The following is a 25,476-nucleotide window of genomic DNA, read 5'->3' as shown; positions in this document are numbered from 1 at the left end:
CACACACGCACGCACGCGCGCGGCTTAAATTAAAAATCAGTTTAAAACCCGTGTTTGCCTTCTATTTGTATTTAGACTAAAATTCATTCTCCCGCAGTGCCTCACAGCACCCTAGGTTAGTGCCTGACCTCGTCCAAGTTTCAGACTCATTTTGTATTCTTCCATCTCCCCCGGGCTCCTTCTAAATCCTCCATACGATAAGCTAGGTCTCACCTGGTGTCTTCACACTGGCCCCACCCTGTCCTAGCGGACTCTTCCTTCAGCTAGCTGTTACTTCTCGAAGCTCGGTTTAAGTGTCACAAGCCAATCCAGAGCAGCTTTTTTTGCTCTCAGTCACTGTCTTCTTTGCACTCATTACCATTTCAACTTATACCATTTGTCCACTTGCTTACTGTGCAGGTCTCTGCCTCGGAAGAGCAGGAACTTTGTTTCAGTCACACTGTAACCCCAGGGGCCTAGAAACAGTGCCCTGCACTCAGCAGGCACTCAGAAGCATAAACTGAAGAGGGACTCTTTTAAAGATATATGTGAAACAAGTAAAGTAAAAGAAAAAGGTAATTCATCTACCAAATAAGGCAGGAAATGTTCTACTGTATTTGCAAGTTGATAGGCTGGTGTTACCAGGGTTTCTTGTCAACAAGCATCTGACTGCATTCCCCACAGCTCGAGGGAGGCCTGTGAGGCGGGACGAGCTCAGGTTATTTATGCTAGCCTGCACCGCTGTCACTGCTACGGTCATTTGAGAAAATGCTGTAGGCTGCCACGCCCCAAACCCTGCATGGTATATGCGTAGTAGTGAAACACTTAAAAAACACCTACTTTGTTAAAGAAACAGTATTTCTGACAGTGGTACTTGTATCTAAGTAATTAGGTTTACTCTAATAAAACTTTAACCTTGTAAGTAACAGGCCCTTCCCGTACAAGAGGCAGATAGGTCTCTGAGAGCGGTTCGGACTCCCTAGACACCTAAGAAGCTGCCTCCTAGACTGTTCTAAGAAGTAATGCTGCAACTCAAGCAAAAATGATGGAAATAAAATTCATCACAGTGTTAGCAGCCTCTGTTAACCCTTTACTGACGAGCTTCTTGACCGAGGGGAGAGAAAACGGTCAGTCACCACCGCACTGGTGACAGGAAAAGCCTTTTGACTCTGGATTCAAATGTCACTCAATCATAGACACTAGGATAAGCTATAGTGAAGCACTTGGGCAGTGAAGGTAAATGAATACAGTGAAGGTTAAAACTAGTCAGACAAAACTGAAACGACAGGTTAAAGACAGCTGTCATCTTTTAATAAAATCACGATTTACAGGGGCTGGAAGGGAACAAAATTTCAGTGCCATTCGTTTGGATTCCATTAAGCAACTGAACAGGGTGACCTTCGAAGCACTGCTCTAACGACACTTACCTGGGTATGGTGACACACTTAGTATTACAATTTTGAGTGGTGATGGCTTTCTCAAGCTCATCTAATCGTCCTGTTTTCTTTAGCTTCTTCACCAAACTTTTAACGGCTTTCTCACACCACTTTTCTTCTTGTCCGTTCTGCTCTCCTCCACCCGCCCCTCCAGAGCCACCAGCTGACTTCTTCCATCCCAGCAGTCTCTTCACGACCGGCGGAGTGAAGGGCAATATGGACGACATGCTCTTCCCAAAGGCCGCGGCCCACGCTGAGAAAAGACACTTCTCCGCCTAACCTAGAAGAGGCACAGAAACACGGAAAGCATCGTTTAGAGGCTAACTTTAAAATCCAGTAAACATCTCAATGTTGTATCTCAAGCAAATGTGAAAAGGAGACAGAAATTCAGATTGGCACAGCAGACTTTCAGAAGTGATCTTGTTCTCCTACGAACAGGTCTTTACTACCTTAAGTGAATTGTAGAAACAAACCTAAAAAACAAACCATCATAGTACCATCAAGTAAAATCTAAAGCTGTTAAGAAGGGAAAAGACATCAAGTGGGAAGTAAACCAACAAGAATTTAAAAATAAAAGTAAACAGAGTCTGTGAAGAAAAGGTCTGGTTCACTTTTACCAGCCCTTAAGACGACTTTCAATTAGGTCTCTTTGTGAAACTATTTTTTCCTTTTTATCTAAGTAACAATATGTGCCGTGGCTGAAGTCAAATATATTTCCTCTTCTCACACTGAGGTACAATTCCTCAAAATCTTTTAACTTTTACTCTTGCTATTTAGATCTCCAGTAATGGGCTCATGATGGTCCCCCCCCCGCCCCCCGAAATATCCAGAATAGGTGTTAGCTACTGATTACAGAACAAAAGGATTTATACCACACCCGCTCACTTTGCTCCAGCCTTAATAATTATCTCCCAAAGATAGTGGTATAGTGCCTGACGAGACTGGTAGTAAACTACTATGTAATCATGTTTCCCTTTTTGTACAACTCTTTCTTTTCTCCAGTTAAAGATCTCAGTTTGTCATGTGCTTAGTTTTCTCTGCGACTACCACAACTTTCCCCACACTCTTCATAAGCCCCATAATTTTTAATGCAGATAGCTTTAATCTCAAAATAAGAGACAAGATCATTTACTACTTGAGGATGGAATCGGAGTTGAGACTTGAGAAGAATGAAGATTTAGAAACGTAGCTCTAAGAAACATCTACAGGAAATCAGCTAGAATTATGGCGGCCCACTTGATCAGGCATTTGCCAGGCTACAGTAAAAGGTATTCCTTCAGAGGAGGCCCACTTCTGATCAGGATGAAGAAATGACAATAGATGATCATTTTCACCTTAACAAGCAAAACAAGCCAGGTAAGGCTACAAAATCATGGTTTTTCTGAACCTGTCAGAGCTCAGGATGTTAAAAAAAAAAAAAAAAAAAAGGAGTTCCACCTAGGTAGAACTAAATTCCAGAAAGTGTTGAGCCATGAAAGAGAGGCTGCCAAATGATTTCCTTCCTGGTGGAGTGGCTAAGGAGGAGCCACCCCACCACAGAGGAGGGTAAGGAGAAACCAACCTCCCCTTTCATAAATTTTAACAGCAACACATATGCTGACAAGACATACAAAAATTCCAAGGATTTCACAGAGCAAACCTGTACCACCCAACGGCCTCACTGCATGCTTGCCTAAATATGCTGAAGGCTGGGGGACGGGCCTGGAAGGCTGAGAGATACCCTCAAATGCAAGTAATCTGTCCTCTGACAAGGAGGGGGAAAGAAGGGGCAGAAGGGAGAGAACTCAACCCCCAAGATTTCAGATATTCAGCTGCCAAGGGCCGAGGTAGGACAGGAGAGCTACGAGAAAAACTTCCACTCAGACACTCCAGACACTGAACTACCAAGGGAAAGAGTGCGGAGAGAAACCCCAGGGCAGTGTTACCAGCACAGAGATATCTTGCCACACACAAAAGCCTGGGGCAGGACAAGGGCAAAAAGAACTCCAGAACGAACAAGAACAGACAACTGGGCTGTAAACCAGAGAAATCACCCAAGGTTCGAAAAAGCTGAAGGCTCAGATATAAAGCACAGAGAGATAAGTGAAATCACACTCTGACAACAAATCTTGCAGAAGGTCAAGTCTCAATCCTGCTCTCAAAACACTTGAACTAGCATACTAAAGTTGGAAAAAACCCTGAACTAGTTCAACAACACACTTATGGATTTAACCTCACTGTCTATTAAAGTAACATGAGAAATAACAGGCAGTTTTCGGGAAGTAAATAGTATTTACTTCAATCTGTACTGTTTTTATATAAATATTCCGCTTTCGGTCAAAAAATTACAAGATACGCGTCTGGGTGGCTCAGCTGGTTAAGCATCCGACTCCTGATTTCAGCTCAGGTCATGATCTTGCAGTTGTGGGATGGAGCTGTGCATCCAGCTCCATGCTGACCGTGAGGAGCCTGCTCGGGATTCTCTCGCCCACTCTCTCTCTGCCCCTCCTCCTCTGCTCCCACACGCTAGCTCTCTCTCATGCTCTCTCTCTAAAAACTAAACTTTAAAAAAAAATTGCAAGATACAGGGAATAGCAAACCACAGGCAAAAGATGAACTTATTATATAATCTGATTAGAAAGGGCCCAGATGTCGAGATTATGAAACAGACTAAAATGACTATGACAAAAACACTAAAGAAATGGAGAACTTCATTACAGACACTGAAGCTAGAAAAGAAACGATTACAGGGAAACATTAGAAATGAAAAATACAGTATCAGAAATTAAAGATTTCTTTAAATGGATTTAATAAAAGACAGTAATCAACAGTGAACTTGAAAACAGGACAAACTAAAGTACCCAAATTGAAACTCAAAGAGAAAATAAAAAAACAAACCTGAATATCCAAGACCAAATGTCTATTAACTAGAGTTTAACTGGAGTCCCAGAAGGAGATGAAAGAGAGAACGGGGCAGAAAAAATACATAAAGAGATAATGGCCAAGAACTTATCGGCAATGATGGCAGGTATCAACCCACAGGTGCAAAGGAAACAGTCATAGTCAATGGGCTGAATGTTAAAGACAGAAGTAAAGATAAAGATGGAGTGTCAGCTAGGATGACAGTTAAAAATTCATGGAAGATCCAGACAGAAGGGGACTGTGCCCTTATTCATAAGCTCTTCTCCAAGGGCCTCAGCTGAGATCTCTTGAGAAAGACTGGCATGGGGCAGGAGATGGCAGAGAGCTCTTCCCCTTTGGCAGCATCTCAAATGAAACAAAAGCCTTCAACTAGGAGGGAAGAATCAGGAAAGCCTCCCTCACCTAGGGCCCAAGGAAAGAGCCCATGCCTCAAGGGGAAGAGCAGAGCAAAAGCCATGGTTCTGTTGGGGGGTGGGGCAGAACCTCCTTGCCCACCTACCACTCACGACAAGCCTTTCCCCTGGTAACAGGAACCGCAGTCTAGTGCTACAAGGCAGGAAGCAATGCCACCACCAGTCCCAAACAAGGATACACTGATGCTGAGAAATAAGCAGAAGAAAAAGCTATCTGATGCTAGCACAGGAGCAAAAAAACTGGCTGGGGACCCAAGACCCTGCACTAACACAAAGGGAAGGTCTGCTACTCTTGGATGGGGAAATCTGTAAGACATATTAGTAAGTCACCCTCAGCTATATATACAGAAAAGGTAACACATCATTACAATGTAGGGTTTATCAAAGGGAGCAAAACTGGTTTGATCTTAAAAATGGGTAAATGAATAAATGAATAAATAAATAAAGCCCCTCACTTATAGTAATAAAGGAGAAAAACTTTACGATTCTCCTAACTGGTGCAGGAAAAAAGAAAGCATTTGGCTATGTTAATTTAACATCCATCCACAAGTAAAAAGGCTCAGCAAACTGGAAATGGAAAAGAGGAAGTTCTTTATTCTGAAAAAGGACATCTGTGAAAAACCTAGAGCTAGCAACATATGTAATGGTGAAATGTTAAATCCCTTTCCCTTATGATTGGAAGTAAGACAAGGACGTCCACTGTCGCCACTTCTATTTAATAAAGCCCTGGGTGTTCTAGCCAGCCCAGTGAGGCAAGAGACAAAAACAAAACGAAACAACCATAAAGACTGGAAAGGAAGCAGCCTACTCTCTGGTGATAGGACTGTCTCCATGGAAAACTGCATGGAATCCGCATGGTGGTAAAGTTGCTGTAATAAAGCTATACAATTGCTAAAAAAAAAGAAAAAGAAAAAGAAATATAATTCTCAAAAAAGGACTTTGGAGTTGCAAAAGACCATTCTCAAAATGGTCTTCCAACTGAAGATACTTGGGCCTTGGTACAGTTTGCTAGAAAATAATGGCCACAACCTAATAAATCATCCTATTCATTCCCTCAAAGGTGAAGAACAATTAATGAGGCTAAAGGTCCCCAGCCTCAATTCAGGACACTATCCCAAGGGTCTCCCAGAAGAGACCATAGAGTATGCCAAATTTCATAAATGTATCTGAATAGGTACACTTTTTTTTTGTTTTATTCATTTCTGGGAGGGAGAGAGAGAGAGAGAGAGACAGCGTGAGCAGGGGAGGGTCAGAAAGAGAGGGAGATACAGAATCTGAAACAGGCTCCAGGCTCTGAGCTGGCTGTCAGCACAAAGCTGGACGCTGGGCTTGAACCCACAAACTGTGAGATCATGACCTGAGCCGAAGTTGGACGCTTAACCAACTGAGCCAACCAGGCGCCCCCATAGGTACACTTTTTTAGGGACATCTCCTGGAACCACATAACAATGCTGCCCTGGCACTCTTGAGAGCCCCGCTGTGGTTTAGACACTAAAAATGTGATGGGGGCCAATAAGCAGGATTTTGTGACTTTCTTTAGCAATACGGCAGAAATGGTGAGAAAGTGTTCTGCCCAGAGACAGGGATTTGTAAGGCCAAGTCAAGAACAGAGAGAACTTGAGGAGCATGGTGAAGCTGTCTACAGTGGTTGACTCTATATACTACCCATAAATAAGCACGCTAGTACATAAAACGACCGCTTGAAAAACAAAGCAAACACACAAAATTCCGTCAAACACATGTAATGATGTTTGGGACGATCAGGCAGCAAAAGACATACCTGCCTACCTGTGGCTTCTGCTGGATTCCTCCTCTGCCACAAAGCACGCTAAAGGGGAGCCAGCTGTATAAACCTCGGTACCACGTGACATAGTCTTTTTAGAGGACAGAGCACACGCTGATTAATTCAACTTTAGAAGGGAGAGGGATCACAAAAGAGACACCAGAGCAGAAGCCTAAGAGGAGAGAGAGAACATCAGGCAGCAAGTCCAGCATGTTTTCCAGAGACAGGAAACATTTCAGGAGTTACAACAACTGTAGGTATTGCTACAATATGGGGCACAAGGCAACAGCGTGGTGGGCAGGACACAGGGGCGGGGAAGGCCAGCCCAGAGCACAGAGCCGAAGGCAGAAGTTAGAGCTCTGATGAGAGCAGACTCCTTCGGTCATTTCCAGCACAGTTCCCGGCCCTGATGAGGACATTCCCCAGAAGAGGAAGACTCAAAGGCACTGCTACGAAGTAACCAAACTGAACAGCATGTAGTGGCGCACAAGCCGCTGTCGGGAACCCAGAGAGAGATGCAACTCTGAAGGCTACGGTTTACGGGGTCAGTGCTACAAAGGCCTTTATGAAAGTCGGGTGCTCATCACATGACCAGAAGGCAGCAGAGAAGACCACAGAAGGGCACAAGAGTGTGCCCAAGCAAGGCAGACAACCGGTTCCTGCCGAAAAGCAGATGCAGCCAGTCTCTCGGCTTGGTTTCTTAGCACTCTGCAGGGCTGGTCCAGCCCCACACCAATTTTATCCTTAGAACAAAACTCTACTTTCCATGGGGGGGTCCCTGCTTCTCGTACAAAACTGACAGAAGCAAAATATGACAAGAATGTATCTGAAAGTATCTATGCCTTTGGTTCAACTGATCCATTTGTGAGAATTCAGCCTAAAAAAATGAATAAAAGTTAAACTTCGGTATAATCAGCAAAACTGAAAGGGCTTCTCGGTGGTAGGAAGGGTCTCAGGAACAGGTGTCGGTTACACTTCTGCTGAGAGAACCGTTTCGGAGTTCAGTTGCATTCTTGGGAATCTAAAAGTTTTCTATAAAACCTTCTGAATTTTTTTTCTTCCTAGGAATCCATACATGAAAAGTTGAAGCCTATTCTGGGTCATCTGATAGAACCTATAGCCTAGTAGAATCACACGATCTCAGCGCCCCGTGTCTTAGAATAACAGTTATGACCACTCTGGAACGAGGTAATCACTGAACGTTAAACAGCCTTCATTTGTCATGTCTTTGTGACCATGGCTGGCTGACACGTGGCTAATTATCTCCGAAGAATTTTTAAATTATTCAGCAAAATATTTCTCAGTAATGCTGATAATACATTTCAACCAGTTGCATGTTTTAAATAGCTAAGATATATTTAGCCAATAGTCTTGAAATGTTAATAGACTGAATTTAGGTTTTTACAAGGAATCCATGTCAATATGCTCCAAGTTGAAGACAAAATGGAATAAGAAAACTAGATTTATGATCAAGTTATTGAAATATGAGTCATTTACAGAATATACAGATTTCCAACCATAGTGTGCGGCAGCAAACTCTGTACTGAAATTAGTTTTTTCAACATCTGCAAGAACTGACAAACAAGTTCAGATACTAATTCTGTTCCTAATTCCAGCAGTAAGTGAGACTTACAAAGCAGGATTCATTACAATAGGAAGGCTTTATCCGTACAGCTCAATAAGAAACCTTATCAAGTGATACATCAGTAAAATTAGGATCCTAAGATTACTCACTGGAAAATTTTAGTTAAGTAAAAGGTCTGAATATCCTGAACTCAAAAATAAAGCCTTCAAGTTATTAATTATTGTATAACAGTTTTACAAAAAGAGGATTCTCTATGTATTTTATTCAACTGTATATACTTCATCTCTTTGAGTCTTCAGTGCTGTTCTTTGCTTATTGTTTTTATTCTAATAGAAACCCGATCACTTAATAAGTCTTTTTAAAAAAACCCAAATCCTCAGAATGTTTTCTGATTTTCTTATACTGTCTCTTAGAGGACACAAATTTTTATGTTAGACTCTTTTAGGACACACTTTGCTTCTTTCTAAAGTTATCCCTTTCTGCCCCTAAGCACTGGGTGCTTATTACTCTATGACACAGCATGTTAGTCTCAGAATCAGGTAAGCATTAACTCAATGCTCCTAAGCATCCAGTGAGGCAGGTACCATTATTCACAAATGAGGGATCTGAGGCACGAAGGCCCCTGATGCTGTAAAGATATTCCTCTCTAGATATTCTTCTGGACGTTTAAGTATTGCCTTTCACATTTAGGTTTCTAACATACCAAGACTTTGCTTTCGGTTAAGGCATGAGATAATGACCAAACATCTCCTGTAGGGACAGCCTACTTTAGCAGGGCCATTTATTAGTTCATCCCTAGAAACCAACATCTGACTGCAGGCGTCGTATTCTATTTATTGTGCTTGTTCTCACCTACACCAGAATCACAAAATTGTATTTACTACTGCTCGCTAGCAAGCCAATCATCTGCAGGGTGAGTCCCTCTCTCCTCATTTTTCACATTAGTTATCTTTAGTTTGTGAAGTCCCACCAAAACCCCATAGGATTGTGATTACAAGTGCAATGAATTTACATCAATTTGTGGAGAACCAACATATTGATAATACTGAGTAACCCTACTTATGCAAATGAGATATTTCTATTTATTTTGGACTTATTATCCATCAGTAAGTCGTAGAATTTTCTCCCGAAAGGTTTCACACATCTTGTTGAATTGGTTTATTCTTCCAAGTATCTTGGGTTTTATTGCAAATGGGTGTTTATCTTAAAAAAATTAAATATTTCAATCATACCAAAAAAAATATGGAAACACCCTTGGGTCTCCCACCCAGCTCTGTCAACTCTTAGCACTCTGTGGTATTTTGATCAGAGAGAAGAAATGAGACACGATAGAGGGCTATAGCTCAAGTCCCCCATGTTTGCCTTTCACTCCCGTCCCCTCCTCCTTACTTCTCAGACATAATCATCACCCTGATTTTGCCCCATCGTCACTTAAATGGTTTGGGTCCACATTGTACCTATAATATAAATGTTTGCACATTTTATAAACTTTATGACACATTAATACAGTTTGTGCCACTTTGCTTTTTCCACTGTCACTATCCACACTGATATGTAATCCTGAACTCTAGCTCATTCATTTCAGCTGTCATACAGCATGGCATTGTGTCACTGTTACAGCTCACTGTCCATTCTCCTTTTGATTCCTATTTAGATGATTTCCCATTCTCCGTTCTCACAAGCTGCCAGGAGCAGTCTGATGTCTACCTTCTTACATGTACGGGAGAGCTGATCAAGGGCAGAAACTTGCAAACTTTTTGATCAAAAAAGAAGACCTGCAGTGAGAAATACATTGTACACCATAACAGTCTCTCTCAATTAAAACATTTTACTGTATGTTATCCTCTGCCATTTCTCTAAATTGAGTGTCGTGGACCATTGGTGAATGTGAAATCAATTTAGTTGGTTCTGAAAAATTCCTTTTAAAAAGCGAAAGAAAAAATAGACAAAACTTAAGAATATAAATAGAAAAGGAAAAAATAGAAAACAGTACACTTAATTATTTTAAAATTGTAATTGTTTTTATCACATGTAAAATATATTTTCCAAGAGGGTCTGTAAAAAACATATGAAAGCCACTACCTTCGGCCATATGCCAAGTAGAAAGGCTGCAGAGCAGGGCCTGCACACAGACTCTACAAATACTGTCAGCATGGCTCTAGCCACTGTCATTCCCACCAGGGAAGTAGGAATGCTTGTTTGGCCCCACGTCACCAACATTTGACATTATTTAGTCGCCTGGAACCTTTGCCAAAAGGATGGGTGTGACACGGAGGACTGCTGATGTTTTGCACTTCCCTGACTACTAAGGAGTCTGAGGATATTTTCATGTTTATTGACTTTTCAGGATTCAATTCCTTTGAATCATTTGTTCAGAGTCACCAATTTTTCGTAAATCACAGGATTTATTTATATATTCTGGATAATAACCTTTTGTTAATTACACTTGCCATGTATCTTCACCCAGCAAGTGACTTTTGATGGCTCTTTATATGAAGATTTCACTTTAATGTGCTCAAATTTAATCAGTATTTTAAATATTATGTATACATGGGTGTCTTTTTTTAATGTTTTTTTAAAAAAACATTTATTTTGAGAGAGAGAGACAGAGTGCAAGCAGGGGAAGGGCAGAGAGGGAGGGAGACACAGAATCCAAAGTAGGCTCCAGGCTCTGAGCTGCCAAACACAGAGCCCAAAATAGGACTTGAACTCAGGAACCACAAGATCATAACTTGAGCTGAAGTCGGATGCTCAAACAACTGAGCCACCCAGGTGCCCCTACGTGGATATCTTCTTAAAAATCCCTCCATATGTGGTCATCTTTTAAAGCTCATAAGGTCTAAAGTTTTGCTTTTCATATTTGTGTGTATGTTGTGAGGTTGGGATCTTCCCACTCCAACAAAGATAACTAAGTATACCACAGTACCATCTACTGAACCTTCCCTAGCAAATACAATGCTACTTGTATTTCTGGGTTTTCTTTTTTCTTCCATTAATCTATATTAAGGCAAATACCATTATGTCTTAACTACTAAAGTGAAAGTATGTCTTGATATCTGAGAAAGTGAATTCTTTTACCTCCTGGGATTTTAACTGGAATGACACCAAATATACAAGAGAAAGAAAACTGACATATACAATACTGTCTTCTATTCATAAACACAAGTATATAGATCTCCCTATAATTATATGAGCCTTAAAATTTTCTCCATTAAGGTCCTATACATTTTGGCCTTATCCTTTTTTTTTTTTTTTTTTTAATGTTTTTCTTATTTACTTCTGAGAGAGAGACAGCGTGAGCAGGGGAGGGTCAGAGAGAGACGAGGAGATACAGAATCTGAAGCAGGCTCCAGGCTCTGAGCTAGCTGTAGGCACAGAGCCCGACACGGGGCCCGAGCCCACGAACCGTGAGATCATGACCTGAGCTGAAGTCGGACGCTTCACCGATTGAGCCACCCAGGTGCCCCGGCTTTATCTTTTCCTAGGTATTTTGTAGTCTATGTTGCCATTTTAAAGGGTGACTTTTTAAAATTTAAATTGTTGATGGTATACAGAAATGCAGGTATTTATGTATTAACTGTTTAAAAATCAACTTTATTGAGGCTTAGTTTATATACAATAAAATGCACAGGTGCTAAAGGTATAGTTTGAGGAGTTCTGATAAATGTATACATCCACATAACCATCATCCCAATCAAGATATAGAACATTCCTTTTTTTACAAATACTTTATTGTCAAGTTGGTTCTTGTGTCCCTTTTCAATCTACCCTCCTCACCCGTTACCAACTGATTTCTATCAAAGTAATTTTACCTGTTCTAGAAATTCATATAATTGGAATCATGTCATAGGTACACTTCTGTGTCTGTTTTTTTAACCATGCCCTTTGCTCAAATTAAGTAAGTTCTCTCATACTCCTAGTTTTCTAAGAATGAGTACAGAATTTAATCACACGCTATTTTCCCCTTCACCCATCAAGATTATCATTTGGCTTTTCTCCTTTGCTGTGATTTCATTTATGGGATTTCTTATGTTTAATCATCTTTACATTCCTGAAACATACCCTAACTATGGTTTTTTGTTGTAAGCAAATACTAATATTTTACCTAACATTTTTATTGCCATGTTCATTAGCGAGATGTGGCCTATTATTCCCTTTGCCTCGTACATCTGTCCAACCAAGGGTATCAACATTACAGTAGCCTAACAAAGTTGTGTTTTCTGTTATTTCCTATAACATTCTGTATAAAACCAGAATCACTGATTCTTCGTATGTTCCATACAACTTGCCCATCTGGGGTTTCACTTGGGGTTTGGTTTCTTGGTTTGGGGTTTTTATTTAATTTTATTTTGGTGTAGGTAGTTGTCTAATTTAAGTTTTAAAATTATAATCTAGTCAAGTTTCTTATTCTTCAGCCAATTTTAGTAATTTACTTTACAAGGAATTGTGCATCGTTTTCAAATTTAAAGGCAAAAAGCTGTTCACAGTGCTCTCAGATTTAAAATCTCAATTTGTCTGTAGTAATATCCCTTTTGATTTCTAATGCATTTGTGCCTTTTTTTCCCTCCTCTATCAGTCTTGGCAAACGTATTCTTTTCAACTTGGCACCTTTGGTTCAGTTGATCCGATTATAACTTTTTTTTCCCCATTAATGTTTCTCAACTTTATTTCCTTCCTTTTTCTAACCCATCACACTGTATAGTTAGCTCATTAATCTCTAGGTCTTTACTAACAAATATTTCCTCAGTAATGCGATTAGTGCCCTTGTAAAAGAAACCCTAGGACTCCCCTTTCTCCCCTTGCACCATATGAGAGTAGAGCAAAGACAACGGTCTATGAAGTAGGAAGCAGATCCCCACCAGACACCAAATGTGCTGGTGCCCTAAACTTGGACTTCAAGCCTCCAGATCTGTGAGAAATAAATTTGTTTTTATAAGCCACCTAAGACTATGGAATTCTGTTACAACACCCCAAAATGGATTAAGACATAAATTCTAATGCCGCGTGTGTATTTTTTACTCCTTTACTTTGAAACTATGTTATCATACTTTTAGGTGTATCTACTAATAAAAAGCATTTAATTGAGTTTCTTTTTTCTCTTTTAAGTTGTCATTCTCCTTTAACCAGCAAGCTTTATGAGAATACTTGGGCCAATTTTCTATCACCTTGTTTTGTGTTTTCTAATTCTTCTGCATCTTCTTTGCTTTTTCCTCCTTTTCTGCCTTCTGTTAGAATGATCAAATTCCTTCATTTCCACTCCCTCACCCTTATTTGGTGTCACACATTCAATTCCAATTCTTTGGGGAGGGGGGAGGTTACCCTTAAACATTTTAATGGAAAACTTTCATCAGTAGGTTCCAGGTGAAAACAGCAGCCTATTAAAAAACCACAATCAAGGAATTAGAAAAAGACAATCTCGTGCAAATAGAGAAGGGTTAAAAAAAACAAACAAACAAGTAAAATGTTGACAACTGGAAAATGAATGGATGTTTGTCACTGTGAACAGATCAGAGACTAACTCTAAGTGAGGTATGGGGAAGCATCCTGCTTTTCACAGCAGAATCCTCAATGGGTTAAGTAAAAGACAGCACGAGTTACAGCAAAAATTGAGGGCTAAGAGAGGAGGAGACGAAAGAGGCAGGATTGGGTGAGAGATATCTGGGAAGCAATTATATCCTGTCCTCAGCTATGTCACTGGGTACCTGTTCCTCTCCCTCTCCAGAAGGCTCAATGTTTATTCTCAGCAGAAAGTAAAACAGTCACACTGGACTAGGAGATGGAGATCGCCTGGGGATCATGAGGAAGAGAGAGGAGTAAATGAACATGACTACATTGCATGCTGAATGCAGACTCCCAGACCGTTCCTCCACTGGGTTTCTGGCTCCCAAAACACTAGCAGCCAGACCTTTACCCATTTAGTCAGACCAAGACTCTTCTCTGGGGTACCTGACCCAACCAAGGAGAAAAGACGTACAGATACTAATACTGAGAGTTTACCAACAAACAGCTCACACAGATTACTCTACACTGAAACTGAAAGGAGACAAGCCTCCCCCACAGGCTCAGTTTCCAATCAGCCTTCTGGACCCTTACATTTGTTGTCAAGGATGACTCTCATTATCTGGGGAAACAATGGCCCAGACCTAAAAATGCAACTCAAGAAATGTGAGACCTACAGAGAAATCATTGTAAAAATCAACATAGCTAGAGAAATGAAAGAAGACAGAGAAACCCTAAAGCAAGAGCAGCATGCTTTACAAAAGGAACATTCAAGAAATAAAAGAATAGCTTTGGATAGCTAGATAGTTCTTGATAGTAGAAAGGGGAGAAGGGGGCAGGCATCAAAAGAAGGGTTGGAAGTAAGGTAGAGGGAACCTAGAAAGTAAAACAGTAGGATGGAAAATAGCAGAAAAAGTGAAGAGAACTGAAGGACTAATTCAGAAGGTCCAAAGAGGACATCAGAAATAATGGCAGGGCAGGGGTTAATCAAAGAAATCAAGAAATAGTCCCTGAACCAAAAGACGGAGTTTCCAGATCTAAAGGGCCAATCAAGACCTCAGGAAAAGAGAAGAAAACATACCCACTTCCAGGTTGGTGGCTGTGAAACTTCAGAATGCTAAAGACAAAGAAAAGCCTAGTCTCCTGGGAGAAACAGCAGGTTATTTAGAAAAGAATCAGAATAGCTTTGGTTTTCTCAAGAGTAACAGTGTCTAAGTGAGGTCAACAGAGCAACAGCTTCATAATTCTGGGGGGAAAATTACTTTCAACCCAGAATTCTATTACCAAACCAGGGTAGAATAAAGGTATATTCAGGCATGTCACATCTCCAGATATTTACCCAACACATTCCTCTCTCAAGGAAAGTCTTGAAGGATATGTCTCATCAAAAGGAAGGAGAGCCAAAATAAGAGATCTAACAAAGAAAAAACGTGAAGGAAGGAAAAAACCTCATAAGATAACCAAGAATGAAGAGAGATCCCAGGATGACTACTGTGTCCTAGGTGTACAGGCAACCAATGCAATTGGAGCAAATTCAAAAACATAGCCAAGAATAATGCCAGGCTTCTCTCCAAAGTGCACAGACATCATAAAAGTCAATGGAAGCAGGCCTTTCACTGATGAGACCCACAATGATCATGGTAAATGGTTAAGAGTAAATGATACAGCAAAGAATCACGTGATACCTCTCTTTTAACCATCACCTTAACAGATTTCTGCTCCCATAGACTACAATGCAAAAGAAAAAAAAACTGCCAGAGAAATTCTCATATAGTCATACATGTCTGTATACACGTGGAATTTTAGACCAGTGCTCCCCAACAGAAATAGGATGCAATCCACATATAACTGTAAATTTTCTACTCCCCACATTAAAAAACAAAAGTAAAAATGTAAAATTAATCATTTAAATTGAATAATTAATGCCACTATATCCAAAATTACTATCTCAATGCACTATCAGTACTAAAAATTAAGATACTCTATATCTAATTTTTGTTCTAAATGTTATAAACCTCCTGTGTAGTTTCCACTTGCAGCCCATCTCAATTCTGACTCACCGTATTTTGAGGGCTCAGTAACCACACATGATTAGTTCCAGAAGGATACACAACAAAGCAGCTCCAACCAATGGCTCCATTTCTGGAAAGTGGAACTGGGGAGCAGGAGGTGGGAGATCCAAGGGTGACTTTTCATTATTTACTATTTTGTTTCTGTTGAATTTTGTACCATATTCATGCATTACCTACTCAAAAATAAAGTCCATTCCATAGAATACATACATAAATGTAAATATCCTTTGACCTACTTCTAGAAACCTACCTCATGTATGTGTAGAATGATGAATAAACTAAGTTTATTTGTTGCAACACTGTTGTTAAGACCACAAGACTGGAAATAACCTAAATGTCCATCAACAGAGGACTGGTCAAATACATAGGCACCCATACAAAATAATACTGTAAAACCAAAAGTAAACGGGCACTCATTATGTACTGACATGGAATAATCTACAAGTGATTATATAAAATACATAACCATTTGTACTAAAAGTAATATATGTACAAAACTTCTAGAATATTACACAAAAACCTAGTAATGTTACTAGTCTTTGGAAAAGCAACTGGGTGGCAAGGGGTAGGCTCGGAAGGAGACTTTACCATATATCCTTTTGTACCTTTTGAATTTTGAATGGCAATAATGTATTACCTATTTTAAAAGCCCCTCATTCTACTTCTAGCTGGTATCTGCTTTTTATTTACCATGTTTGGCCTTCATGTGATATGTGAGTTCATCTATAAAGACTAGTGTTTTTCTAGTTCCTTCACAGAGAGCATTGAAGCTTGTTTTTCCCACAGGCCAGATATTTTAATGATACTGGGATAGTTTTTACACACACTTACACACACACACACACACACACAACATATAGTTCCCAGAGTCATATCATTACAACTTCATCCCTAGCAACTGGATTCTTTAACTAGTAAGTTCCCCAAAGCCAGCTTTTCCTGAACACTGACTGATTTCCAAGTTTCTGGTACTTGAGAACACTTCTCTCCCTCTCCTCTGTTCCTTTCTCCCCTCCCTCTCTAGATCAACTATACACATAAGAGAAAAAATATATATATACCTAAGGAAAAGTCTTACATTGTATTCAACATTTATAGCAAGTAGAACGGGCCTAATCTGTGTCTGCTTTGGCATGTCTGTGGGATGTTAAGAAATCTAGGTAAAGAAGAGTTTAGTCAGTAATGGCAAACACTGGAAAAAAGTAGTATGATAACTGAAAAAGACTGCTAAACTTGGCTGTTCAGAATTCACTGGTAACTTCTGAAAGCGGAGTAGGAAGCAGAATATGAAAGAGTGGCAAAAAAAAAACGTTTCACAAGGTGCAAGTCTAGAACAAAGGAAGTGATTAAATATAGAAAGCAAATGTAGTTTTCAAATATCTTCAAATTATAATACAAAATATTCCCCAAATACCTATATGAATTTTTATTTCAAAAGAAAGTCAAGTTAGATATTTCAACATAAAATATTTGCAATGTGATGGTACTGTCTCAAACACCTAAGGTCCTTCTAGAAAGAGTATAAAATTGCCATTAGACTTTCGGCAACCCATGTTCAAACATGTACTACACAGGTAGACCAAAAACAAAACAAAACAAACATTTAATGACCCGGATTTTGATAACGGTTTTAGTCAAAGAAATGAGAACAGAAAACATTAAGAAACTAAAAAGATAGATAACAACTAACTGAAAGACAGCTTTCTCAATTCTCACTGTAACTATGCCCTTTTCCAAAGTTGTGAGCCAGTAAGGAAAGGCCGTGCTCTTGGAAATAAAAGGTGACCCCACTGGTGAACGATAAGCGTCTCTTACATTAAAGCAAAGAGAAAACATTCATGTATTCAATTTAATGGACTGTTAAAACCTAAAGTGAGAGCATGAATTTAACCCTGAAAGTAGGTCATTAGCTCAAGGAAAGGCCACATTACACAGAGACTACTGTGGAAAGAGACTACCTATTCTTGGAGTTCTGTTCCTTTCTCCTTGAAAAAGTTGTATGGAACCTATATGTCTATAATCAGCTTGTAAACATAGAATTACACACTGGTTTATCATTCCCAGATGATATTTAAAAAAAAAAAGCATCCAAATATTATTAGAAGACCACACAGGCCTGGACTCAAATGGGCACAAACAGTCATACTCCAACTGCCCTTCCAACTCCCAGAGTCTGTCTTGACCTTCAGCTGAAGCAGCCACTTACAGCCACATCAAGTGGGTACAGTCCTCAGGGTGTGAAAGTGCAATCAAAGCGAAGTCTAGAGCAGGGATATTCAACAGAACTTTCTATTAAAATTAAAGTTAACATTTACTTCCTCAGTTATGGCTGTCATAGTTCAAGTGCTAGGTAGCCACCTGTGGCTAGTGTCCACCATATTAGTTCTGGTCTAAAGCCAAGGTTTTTCTCCACGATCTCAGTGCTCAGGGTTTCCCTGGGGAGAGGACAACTGAGCAAGCAGGGCTTCTGCAACCGCCCATCCCCCTAACATTTTGAGACTCTGCATAATGTTTTGTGCCTTCTGGTTGCTGTTGTGCACATGGGGGACAGGGGGTGGTGCACATTAAGTCTGAAAACTACTGGCTTCAAGCAGAAACAAGGTACAAACCTCAGACCAAAACTGAACCCTCTGATACTTAGAAACATTTTATAAATAAAAGTTTAAATGGCCAGCTTACATGAACTACTGCCTAACCAGCTCTCTGTGAAGTAAAAGGTTGGTCTAAGCATGGAAAATTTGCATTCACTGCCACAGATAGAACATCTTTAGTCAACAAAAAAGTTTCCATAGTTCATTCAAATCAAGGGAGAAAGCTCACGGGCCCTGCTTCCATTGTAGCATTTATCAGTTTATTCTGTGAACTTTGCACATCAGATTCACTGCCCCATATTTTGTAAGGAAGGACAGGATTTAAATAGAGCATTTCCTTAATATTTACAAAGTTTAACCATTATCTCTTTACAGAATTTTTGGAAGAGCTGAAGTAGCATATGAAACTGTACTTCACCTTAAACACAGGCAAATTACAAAATCACAGATTTCCCATGTTACTTGCTCAGATGGTATCTCTTTTGAATCAAGGTAATGAACTTGATGGACTTCCAATGGCTCCCCGCAAGATTATTCTTCCATACTAAATGAATACATTAAGCCTGAAACGATGCCCTCCTCCTAAAATGTAAGTGAGTTAGGAGTAGGACACCAGATTTATGGAAATGCAGGTTTTCAGATGCAAACTGGACACATGTACTGAACAGACAGCAAATGAGGTCTACACTTACTTTCCACTGCTCTTGTCCTCAAGCCAAAAAGGAAAGAAAAAGAAAAATTACAGGACTACCTAGAAGAATTAGTGACCATTTCATATTACTATGAAATAAACTCACAAATTTTAATGGGATTAAAGTCACTCATTATAGGATTTCTTTTCTTAAGAACACAAACTAGCAGTGCCTGGGTGGCTCAGTCGGCTGGGCGTCTGACTTCGGCTCAGGTTATGATCTCATGGTCCATGAGTTCGAGCCCCACATCAGGCTCTGTGCTGACAGCTCAGAGCCTGGAGCCTGCTTCCAATTCTGTGTCTCCCTCTCTCTCTCTGCCCTTTCCCCACTCATGCTTGATCTCTGTCTCAAAAATACATAAAAACACTAAAAAAAAAAAAAACAACACAAACTCAAGAGATGTAAATTACCAGGCACCAGTCCCACCACTGTGGCTGAGTTCCATCTAAGAGGAACCTGTACACTCTAGAATGTAAGGCGGGTAAGTCACAGAATTAGCTTAATAGTTCTGGCTATCTGGCCAAATCAAAGGCAGTGTCTAAATCCATCCAGCATGGCAAAATTATATTCTCTGCACATGAAATCACTGAAACTGAAGCTGAGAGCTATCCTTGACGTGTCTAGCTAGAATCAGCACTGAAATATGTCCTAATTGAATACATCGCAATTATAACAATCTGGAGTAATGATCAAAATTGATCTGAGACAAGCAATAAGCCTCAAACTGCATTTTTAAATGAGTAAGACTGAATTACTTGTGTACTACTGATAAAACAAACAAACAAAAAACTAAGGCTAAGTGTTACAAGATCACCAATTAACACTGAATAGAATAGATAATTTGGAAAGTAACTCTCTAGGTAGGAAGGAGAATAATCTAAAAAAAATATTAAGGCTAAATACTGGGTCAGAGTCACACATAAGAGGCAACAGACAGGCTAGCCAACTGTCAGTACTTATTCAGTCCTAGAAATCTCTAGCACACTCTTTAGTCTCAGTGAAACATTTTACCTGACACCCCCGCAGACTGACAAGGAATGACCTACTCTAAGAAAAGGGGTGGCATGGGGTGCTACAGAACTCAGATCACCTTTCTTTACTACTGGCCTCGCATGAAAGGCTTCTCAGTCTGAACAGTGGTGCTCTAAATGGCAAAACAAATCAAAAACATCTTGGTCATAGTAGGTACTGTGGATGTCTCATGAAATAAGCCATGCCCTACGGCTTATTCTACCCCTTTAAGAACAATCTGAAGTATACTATACAGATTACTGCACTCTTAAAAAGATTTTCCCAAACATGGCTTAAGCTAATTGATGAACATTCATTACTATGCTTTCGGGTCCGGTCCTGCACTGAATGGTCCCAGACATGCTAGTTAGGCTCTGAATATTTGTTCTGTGTCTTATAGATTATCTCTATTATGCTCACCAGGCTGTTATCTGTTTTTTTCTTTTGAGACAGACACAGGCTAACAGTTCCCCATCCTCCTACCCCACCCCCAAATTCACTCCTCTTAACCTCCCACATTACCCACGATTACTTGTTTCTAATCTACTATGGGTTTAGAAGCTAGATAACTTTGTTAGAAACATCTGAAATAAATGCCAACAGGTTCTGATTAAGGGTCTCAATGGCTCTCCTATCACTAGAACTTTAGGTATGGACTTAAGTCAGCTTGGCTGCCCCAGACCTTCTTTGCTTGGTGTTTGCTTCTGAAATGCATTTTACAATAGGTTGAGAATTAAGAGTGTAGGCAATATCGGGATTAGAAAGAGAACCACTGAAAGCTACAACTAGAATACATGGCGCCTGGGTGGCTCAGTTGGTTAAGGGCCCAAATCTTGATCTCAGCTCAGGTCATGATCCCAGGGTTCATGAGCTCAAGCCCACATCAGGCTCTGCGCTATTTGTGTGGAAACTGCTTGGAATTCCCTCTTTCTGCTCCTACCCAACCTGTGCTCACTCGCTTTTCTCAAAATATATAAACTTAAAAAAAAAAAAAAAAGAAAGAAAAAGAAAGCTACAACCAGAAGAGAGCTAGAGATCATCTGGGAGACCCCTACATCTGCGGCAATGTTCTAGGTACTTCAACCACAATCACTGAATCCTCGTAATAACCTGAAGAGACAGGTATCATTACTGCCGTTTTCAGTCAGAAAAACAAGGCTTAGGAGTTAAGCAATTTGCCCAACATAGTAACCAAGAAACCAACTATTAGTGTCTGTCTCTCTGACACCACAACCCCTGGCCATTCCACTACTTGAGACTGCAGCCCAATCCTTATTCTCCATGTAGGTCATTGTCTTTGCACTTTATTTCCAATTTTTTTCACTGGAACGTGTCTGCTTTCTTTCCGGAACGTGCAGGTTTGCTTTCTTTCTCCAGCCAGTTTCTATAACTAAAGGGCAGTAGATAGTCAAACTAAAGCCAAATGATGTTTAGCTCTACAAGTGTTGACCTGTTCAGCAGCAAACGTGTTTCTGAAACACTGGCCACATCCCCACAAAATACAGACTGTTCCCGGTGACGCTACAGTTAACAACCTGACGTCCTCTACAGTAAAGTATGCAATGCTGGCATACTTTAGGGACCTGCTCAGTAACACATCAGCAGCTCCCTCAATTTGTACAATAAAGTGATTTTCTTAGTCTAAAGACTGGAGGACGGGGCACCTGGGTGGCTCACTTGGTTAAGCGTCCGACTTCGGCTCAGGTCATGATCTCACAGTTTGTGAGTTGCAGCCCTGCATCGGGTTCTGTGCTGACAGCTCAGGGCCTGGTGCCTGCTTCAAACTGTGTCTCCCTCTCTCTGCCCCTCCTCCCCACCTCTCTCTCTCTCTCTCAAAAATAAACATTTAAAAAATTTTTTTAAATAAATAAAAAAATAAAGACTGGAGCACAAGGCAGGAGACAGAAGGAGTTTCTACTTTTTTAAATTCCATTAAGGAATGACAGGATAGTTGTTCCCTGTTAGATACTTTATTGCCGAGTCCAAGGCCTGCCACTCAGCAAAGCCTATTTTACTTGTTGAATAAATGCTACTTGTTCAATAAATACAAGTTATTTGTTGAATAGATGTATAATCTCTCCTGAACTGGTTTTGAAATCTTTGGATTTATTTCTCACTTCTAACATACCCTTGCACCACTTAGTGGAAAACAACTTTCATCTTGCAAAAAAACCCAAAAAACTAAAAGCTTAACAATGGTTCCTCTCCTCCCACCAAAAGACAAGGGATCTAAAAGACATGCCCCTCTCCATCCTTTAAAAATGACTCTCTCGTCCCAAGAACATGAATGAGCCCCCATCTGCCAGACTGCACTAAATACAGCTTTTATAAGCATTACAAAAACACCTGTATAAAAAAAAAAAAAAGCTGCTCTAAAACAAGGCTGTTGGAGTCCTAAAGTACAAAACCAAAAGAATAACTAAGGAGGGCATTCAGACGTTTATAAAAGCGAAAACTGAAAATATCACCTAAATATAAAAACTTAATAAACCGGTGTTTGATCAGCAGGCTATGCGGCCATATCTCTCTCCTCAACGTGAACATTATAATAATAGGATTCTAATATTTACAATATGAAAATGAAAAGGAGGCCTTTTGCCATCTTGAAGAATAACCTTTATTCCTATTAAAGAGTGACTGCTGATATATACAAAACCAACCCCAACTACTTAGTTAAAACACATACCCAGCCTGACAAGCCACAAACAACAGGAAATTACCCTGCATGGTTTCTCACAAGACTATTATTACACGAACCTTACAGGTCATGTAGAGATTTGATCACTTTCAGCTAGGCACAAGTTACAACCATGAAAAACCAAACTTTTGCTGAACACCTACAATGTGAAATCACTTTAGAAGACACAACTACAAAGCATAAAAGCAAAGCTCTGAGAGCAATTTCTTACCAAACAAGCCCAGAAATGGAGGTTTCCAATCACACTGATTAAAACTTGCCAATGAACTACTTTAAGCTCAATTTTAACATTAAAGGTACTAAGTGGGCACTTGGACTCAAAATATTCTTATTTATTACCACGACTAATTTTATGGCAAAACTTAAGTAACTTTAAAAATAAAATCAGTGTTACTTTTCAAATTTAATACAAATGTTTGCTAAGTGACCTTCTGGTTGAGAAAACTCCTCCAAAATCCAGTACGGTTTTTTTTTAAGCAAATGTAGAAAAAATCCTCAAACTAGTATAGATTTATGAAATCTACATTATTTCTCCCATCTATTATATTTGCTTCACTTATCCATGTATTTACATTAAAACGCCTCAAACTTCATTTAACTGTTTAACTTACACTTCCATCTAAGAAAAACTTTTTAAAGGGCGTAAAAACTCGATTAGCAAATTATTTTCAGGGCAAACAGCAAACTAATTATCTTATTTGGCTCAAAGAAAAACATCCTTACGATCGGTGATACTTAATCCTTATATGATCCTTATATGATCGATTTTCATATAAAATCAGAAAAAATGAAAAGGAACTAAGATTACAGAATTATGAACAATTCTATAAATTAAAATTTCAAGGAGCACTTTTGAAAGATGTAATTATTCCCAAGTTAAGTCAGCGTGACCATTTATCTAGTAAAAGACACTTTACAAGTGTCATTTCAGAAGTTCAAAGCAGCAAAACTTGGGACACTCCAAACTGTAACAAACAAGACAACGATTCTGATGGAAAATGCTTCCAAGTCCGTTTTACCTGGAGATGCTTTTCTAACTAAAGGTTTAGTTGACGAGAAACCGGTAGTATTCAGCTTTTCAGAGGTCAAGAGGAAGGAACAACATAACCAACCTAGGTATTGTTTTTCTTTTGTTTGGGATCAAAAGGAAACCATAACCGCAAAAAGGTTAAGTAAAAGACCAAAGTACCCAACCGGAGGACAGTATCGCCCAAGAGAGAACAAAACAAAGTTGCAATTTGTAAACCAAGTTTGAAACACGCGAATCAATTAGCGTGCTTTCGAAAGGCGTGTGATAAAAACTAATAGACTCCACTCACAGAGTAACTTTCACAAGTGAATGCAGAAGGATCTCGGCGAGTATCAGCCGTGTGCGTGCTTGTGAGAATACACACAAGCTATTCAGAACTCCGGGACCATAATGGTTAACAAAGGTTACGGGGGGGGGGGGGGAGTGGAAGCAAAGTATCGCACGCTCCTAACACGGCTTGCCAACAACTCCCGAAACCAGAGCTCCGCCCCTCCAGCTTTGAAAATCAGAACCACAAACTACCCAGCGCGTTCACGGCGGAGGGGACGGGCCCCGGGCGGCCCCAGCTCCCGCAGGGGCAGCTCGAGCGTCGACCCCTTCCCCTCCGGCCCGTTCGACCCCGCGCCCCCGCGCCCCGCCACACCCCAGCCCCCGCGGCCACGCGACGCGGCAAGCCCCGCCGACCCGAGCCCGACACAAACACACCCCTAGCCCCGAGGGCCCGCCGGGCACCGCCGCTTTACCTGCGCGCCGAGGCTCCGGGTCCCGCCCCGTCAGAGCCGGGGGTCCGAGACCTTTTGTTCCTTCCTCTTCCGAATGGGATGAGGGGCTGGGAGGGGAGAGGGGAAGGGGCGATTGGAGGCGGAACTGAAAACACTCTCGCGGCCGCCCCGCCCGCCCCGCCCCCCAACCACTGCCCGGCCCGCGGCCCGGCGCGCGGGGAGGGGGCGCGGGCTCGGTCACCGCCCGCCCGCCGGAGAGAGGGGATGGGGACGCGCGTCCCGCCGCCGCCCCTCCTCCCCTCAGGCGCGCGCCCGCCCGCATCCCCCCACCCCTCGGGCCGCCCGGACAGCCCGGCCCTCCCCCGCCGCGCCCGCCGGCCCACCTCCGCTTCCGCCCTGCGCCCTCAGCCGCCGGCCGCAGCGGCGCGGCGCACCCACCTCCGAGCGGCTCGCTCGGCGCTCGCTGGCTGCTGGCTGAGAGCTGCTCCGCCGCCGCGGCCGCGCGGTAGACCCGCCTCCCACCCCGGGCCGCGAGACCCGCCGATTCGCCGGCGCAGCCCCGGGGCTGGCACCCTGCCGCCCGCTGATTGGCGCCCCCGGCCGCCCGTTAGGGCGCGAGGCACGCCGGCCGAGCGCAGCGCTCGGCGCGCACGGAAGACGGGGCGAGCGGAGGAGGGAAGGAAGGAGGCCGAGCGCCCGGGAAGGGTCGGGGCGCGAGCGGGGTTCGGAGAGTCGCGGGCCACTACCTCCCCACCTTCTTTCCCTTTGGCCGCCCCGCCCTCCCGGCCGGACCGGCGGCGCGCGCAGCCAATCAGCGCGCGCGGTGCTCGGGGTGTGAGCCGCGCGTCGGGGGCCTCGAATCGGAAGGGAGACGTCGCTCTCTGATTGGTCCCGCCTCCCCCGTAGAGCGTGAGGCGAGGCGCGGCCGGGCGGGAGGGCTGCCGGGCGGTCGAGGACGAGGCGGGGTGGGACGCCCGCGGTTTCGGTTGACTACGTCTCGGGCGCGCTCCCACGAGGCTCTGGGAAGAGAAGGGGAGGGGAGGGATAAGGAGCAGGTGAAGGGA

The 25,476-nt window shown here is 41.7% G+C and overlaps 1 protein-coding gene across 6 annotated transcripts in view; it reads right to left on the bottom strand.

Annotated features, from left to right (window-relative positions):
* Positions 1-25,158, bottom strand: part of SMAD2 (SMAD family member 2) — an 85,143-nt gene extending 59,985 nt beyond the window's left edge. For 2 of the 6 annotated variants that reach the window (XM_039228813.1, XM_039228818.1), the window contains exons 1-3: positions 24,796-24,870; positions 24,434-24,519; positions 1,407-1,695 (exon numbers count right to left, since the gene is read on the bottom strand). In XM_039228813.1, the coding sequence (XP_039084744.1) occupies positions 1,407-1,642 (236 nt within the window). In that variant the 5' untranslated portion in view covers positions 1,643-1,695; positions 24,434-24,519; positions 24,796-24,870. Of the gene's footprint in view, positions 1-1,406; positions 1,696-24,433; positions 24,690-24,795 lie in introns of those variants that run through there. The other 4 variants (XM_039228814.1, XM_039228816.1, XM_039228817.1 and 1 more) reach the window with 4 other exon arrangements.
* Between the last annotated feature and the right edge of the window lie 318 nt (positions 25,159-25,476).

Source organism: Hyaena hyaena, unplaced genomic scaffold (genome assembly GCF_003009895.1).
Source record: "Hyaena hyaena isolate Hyena2069 unplaced genomic scaffold, ASM300989v1 scaffold_33, whole genome shotgun sequence".
NCBI lineage: Eukaryota > Metazoa > Chordata > Mammalia > Carnivora > Hyaenidae > Hyaena > Hyaena hyaena.
This window is presented reverse-complemented; position numbering and strand designations above follow the sequence as displayed.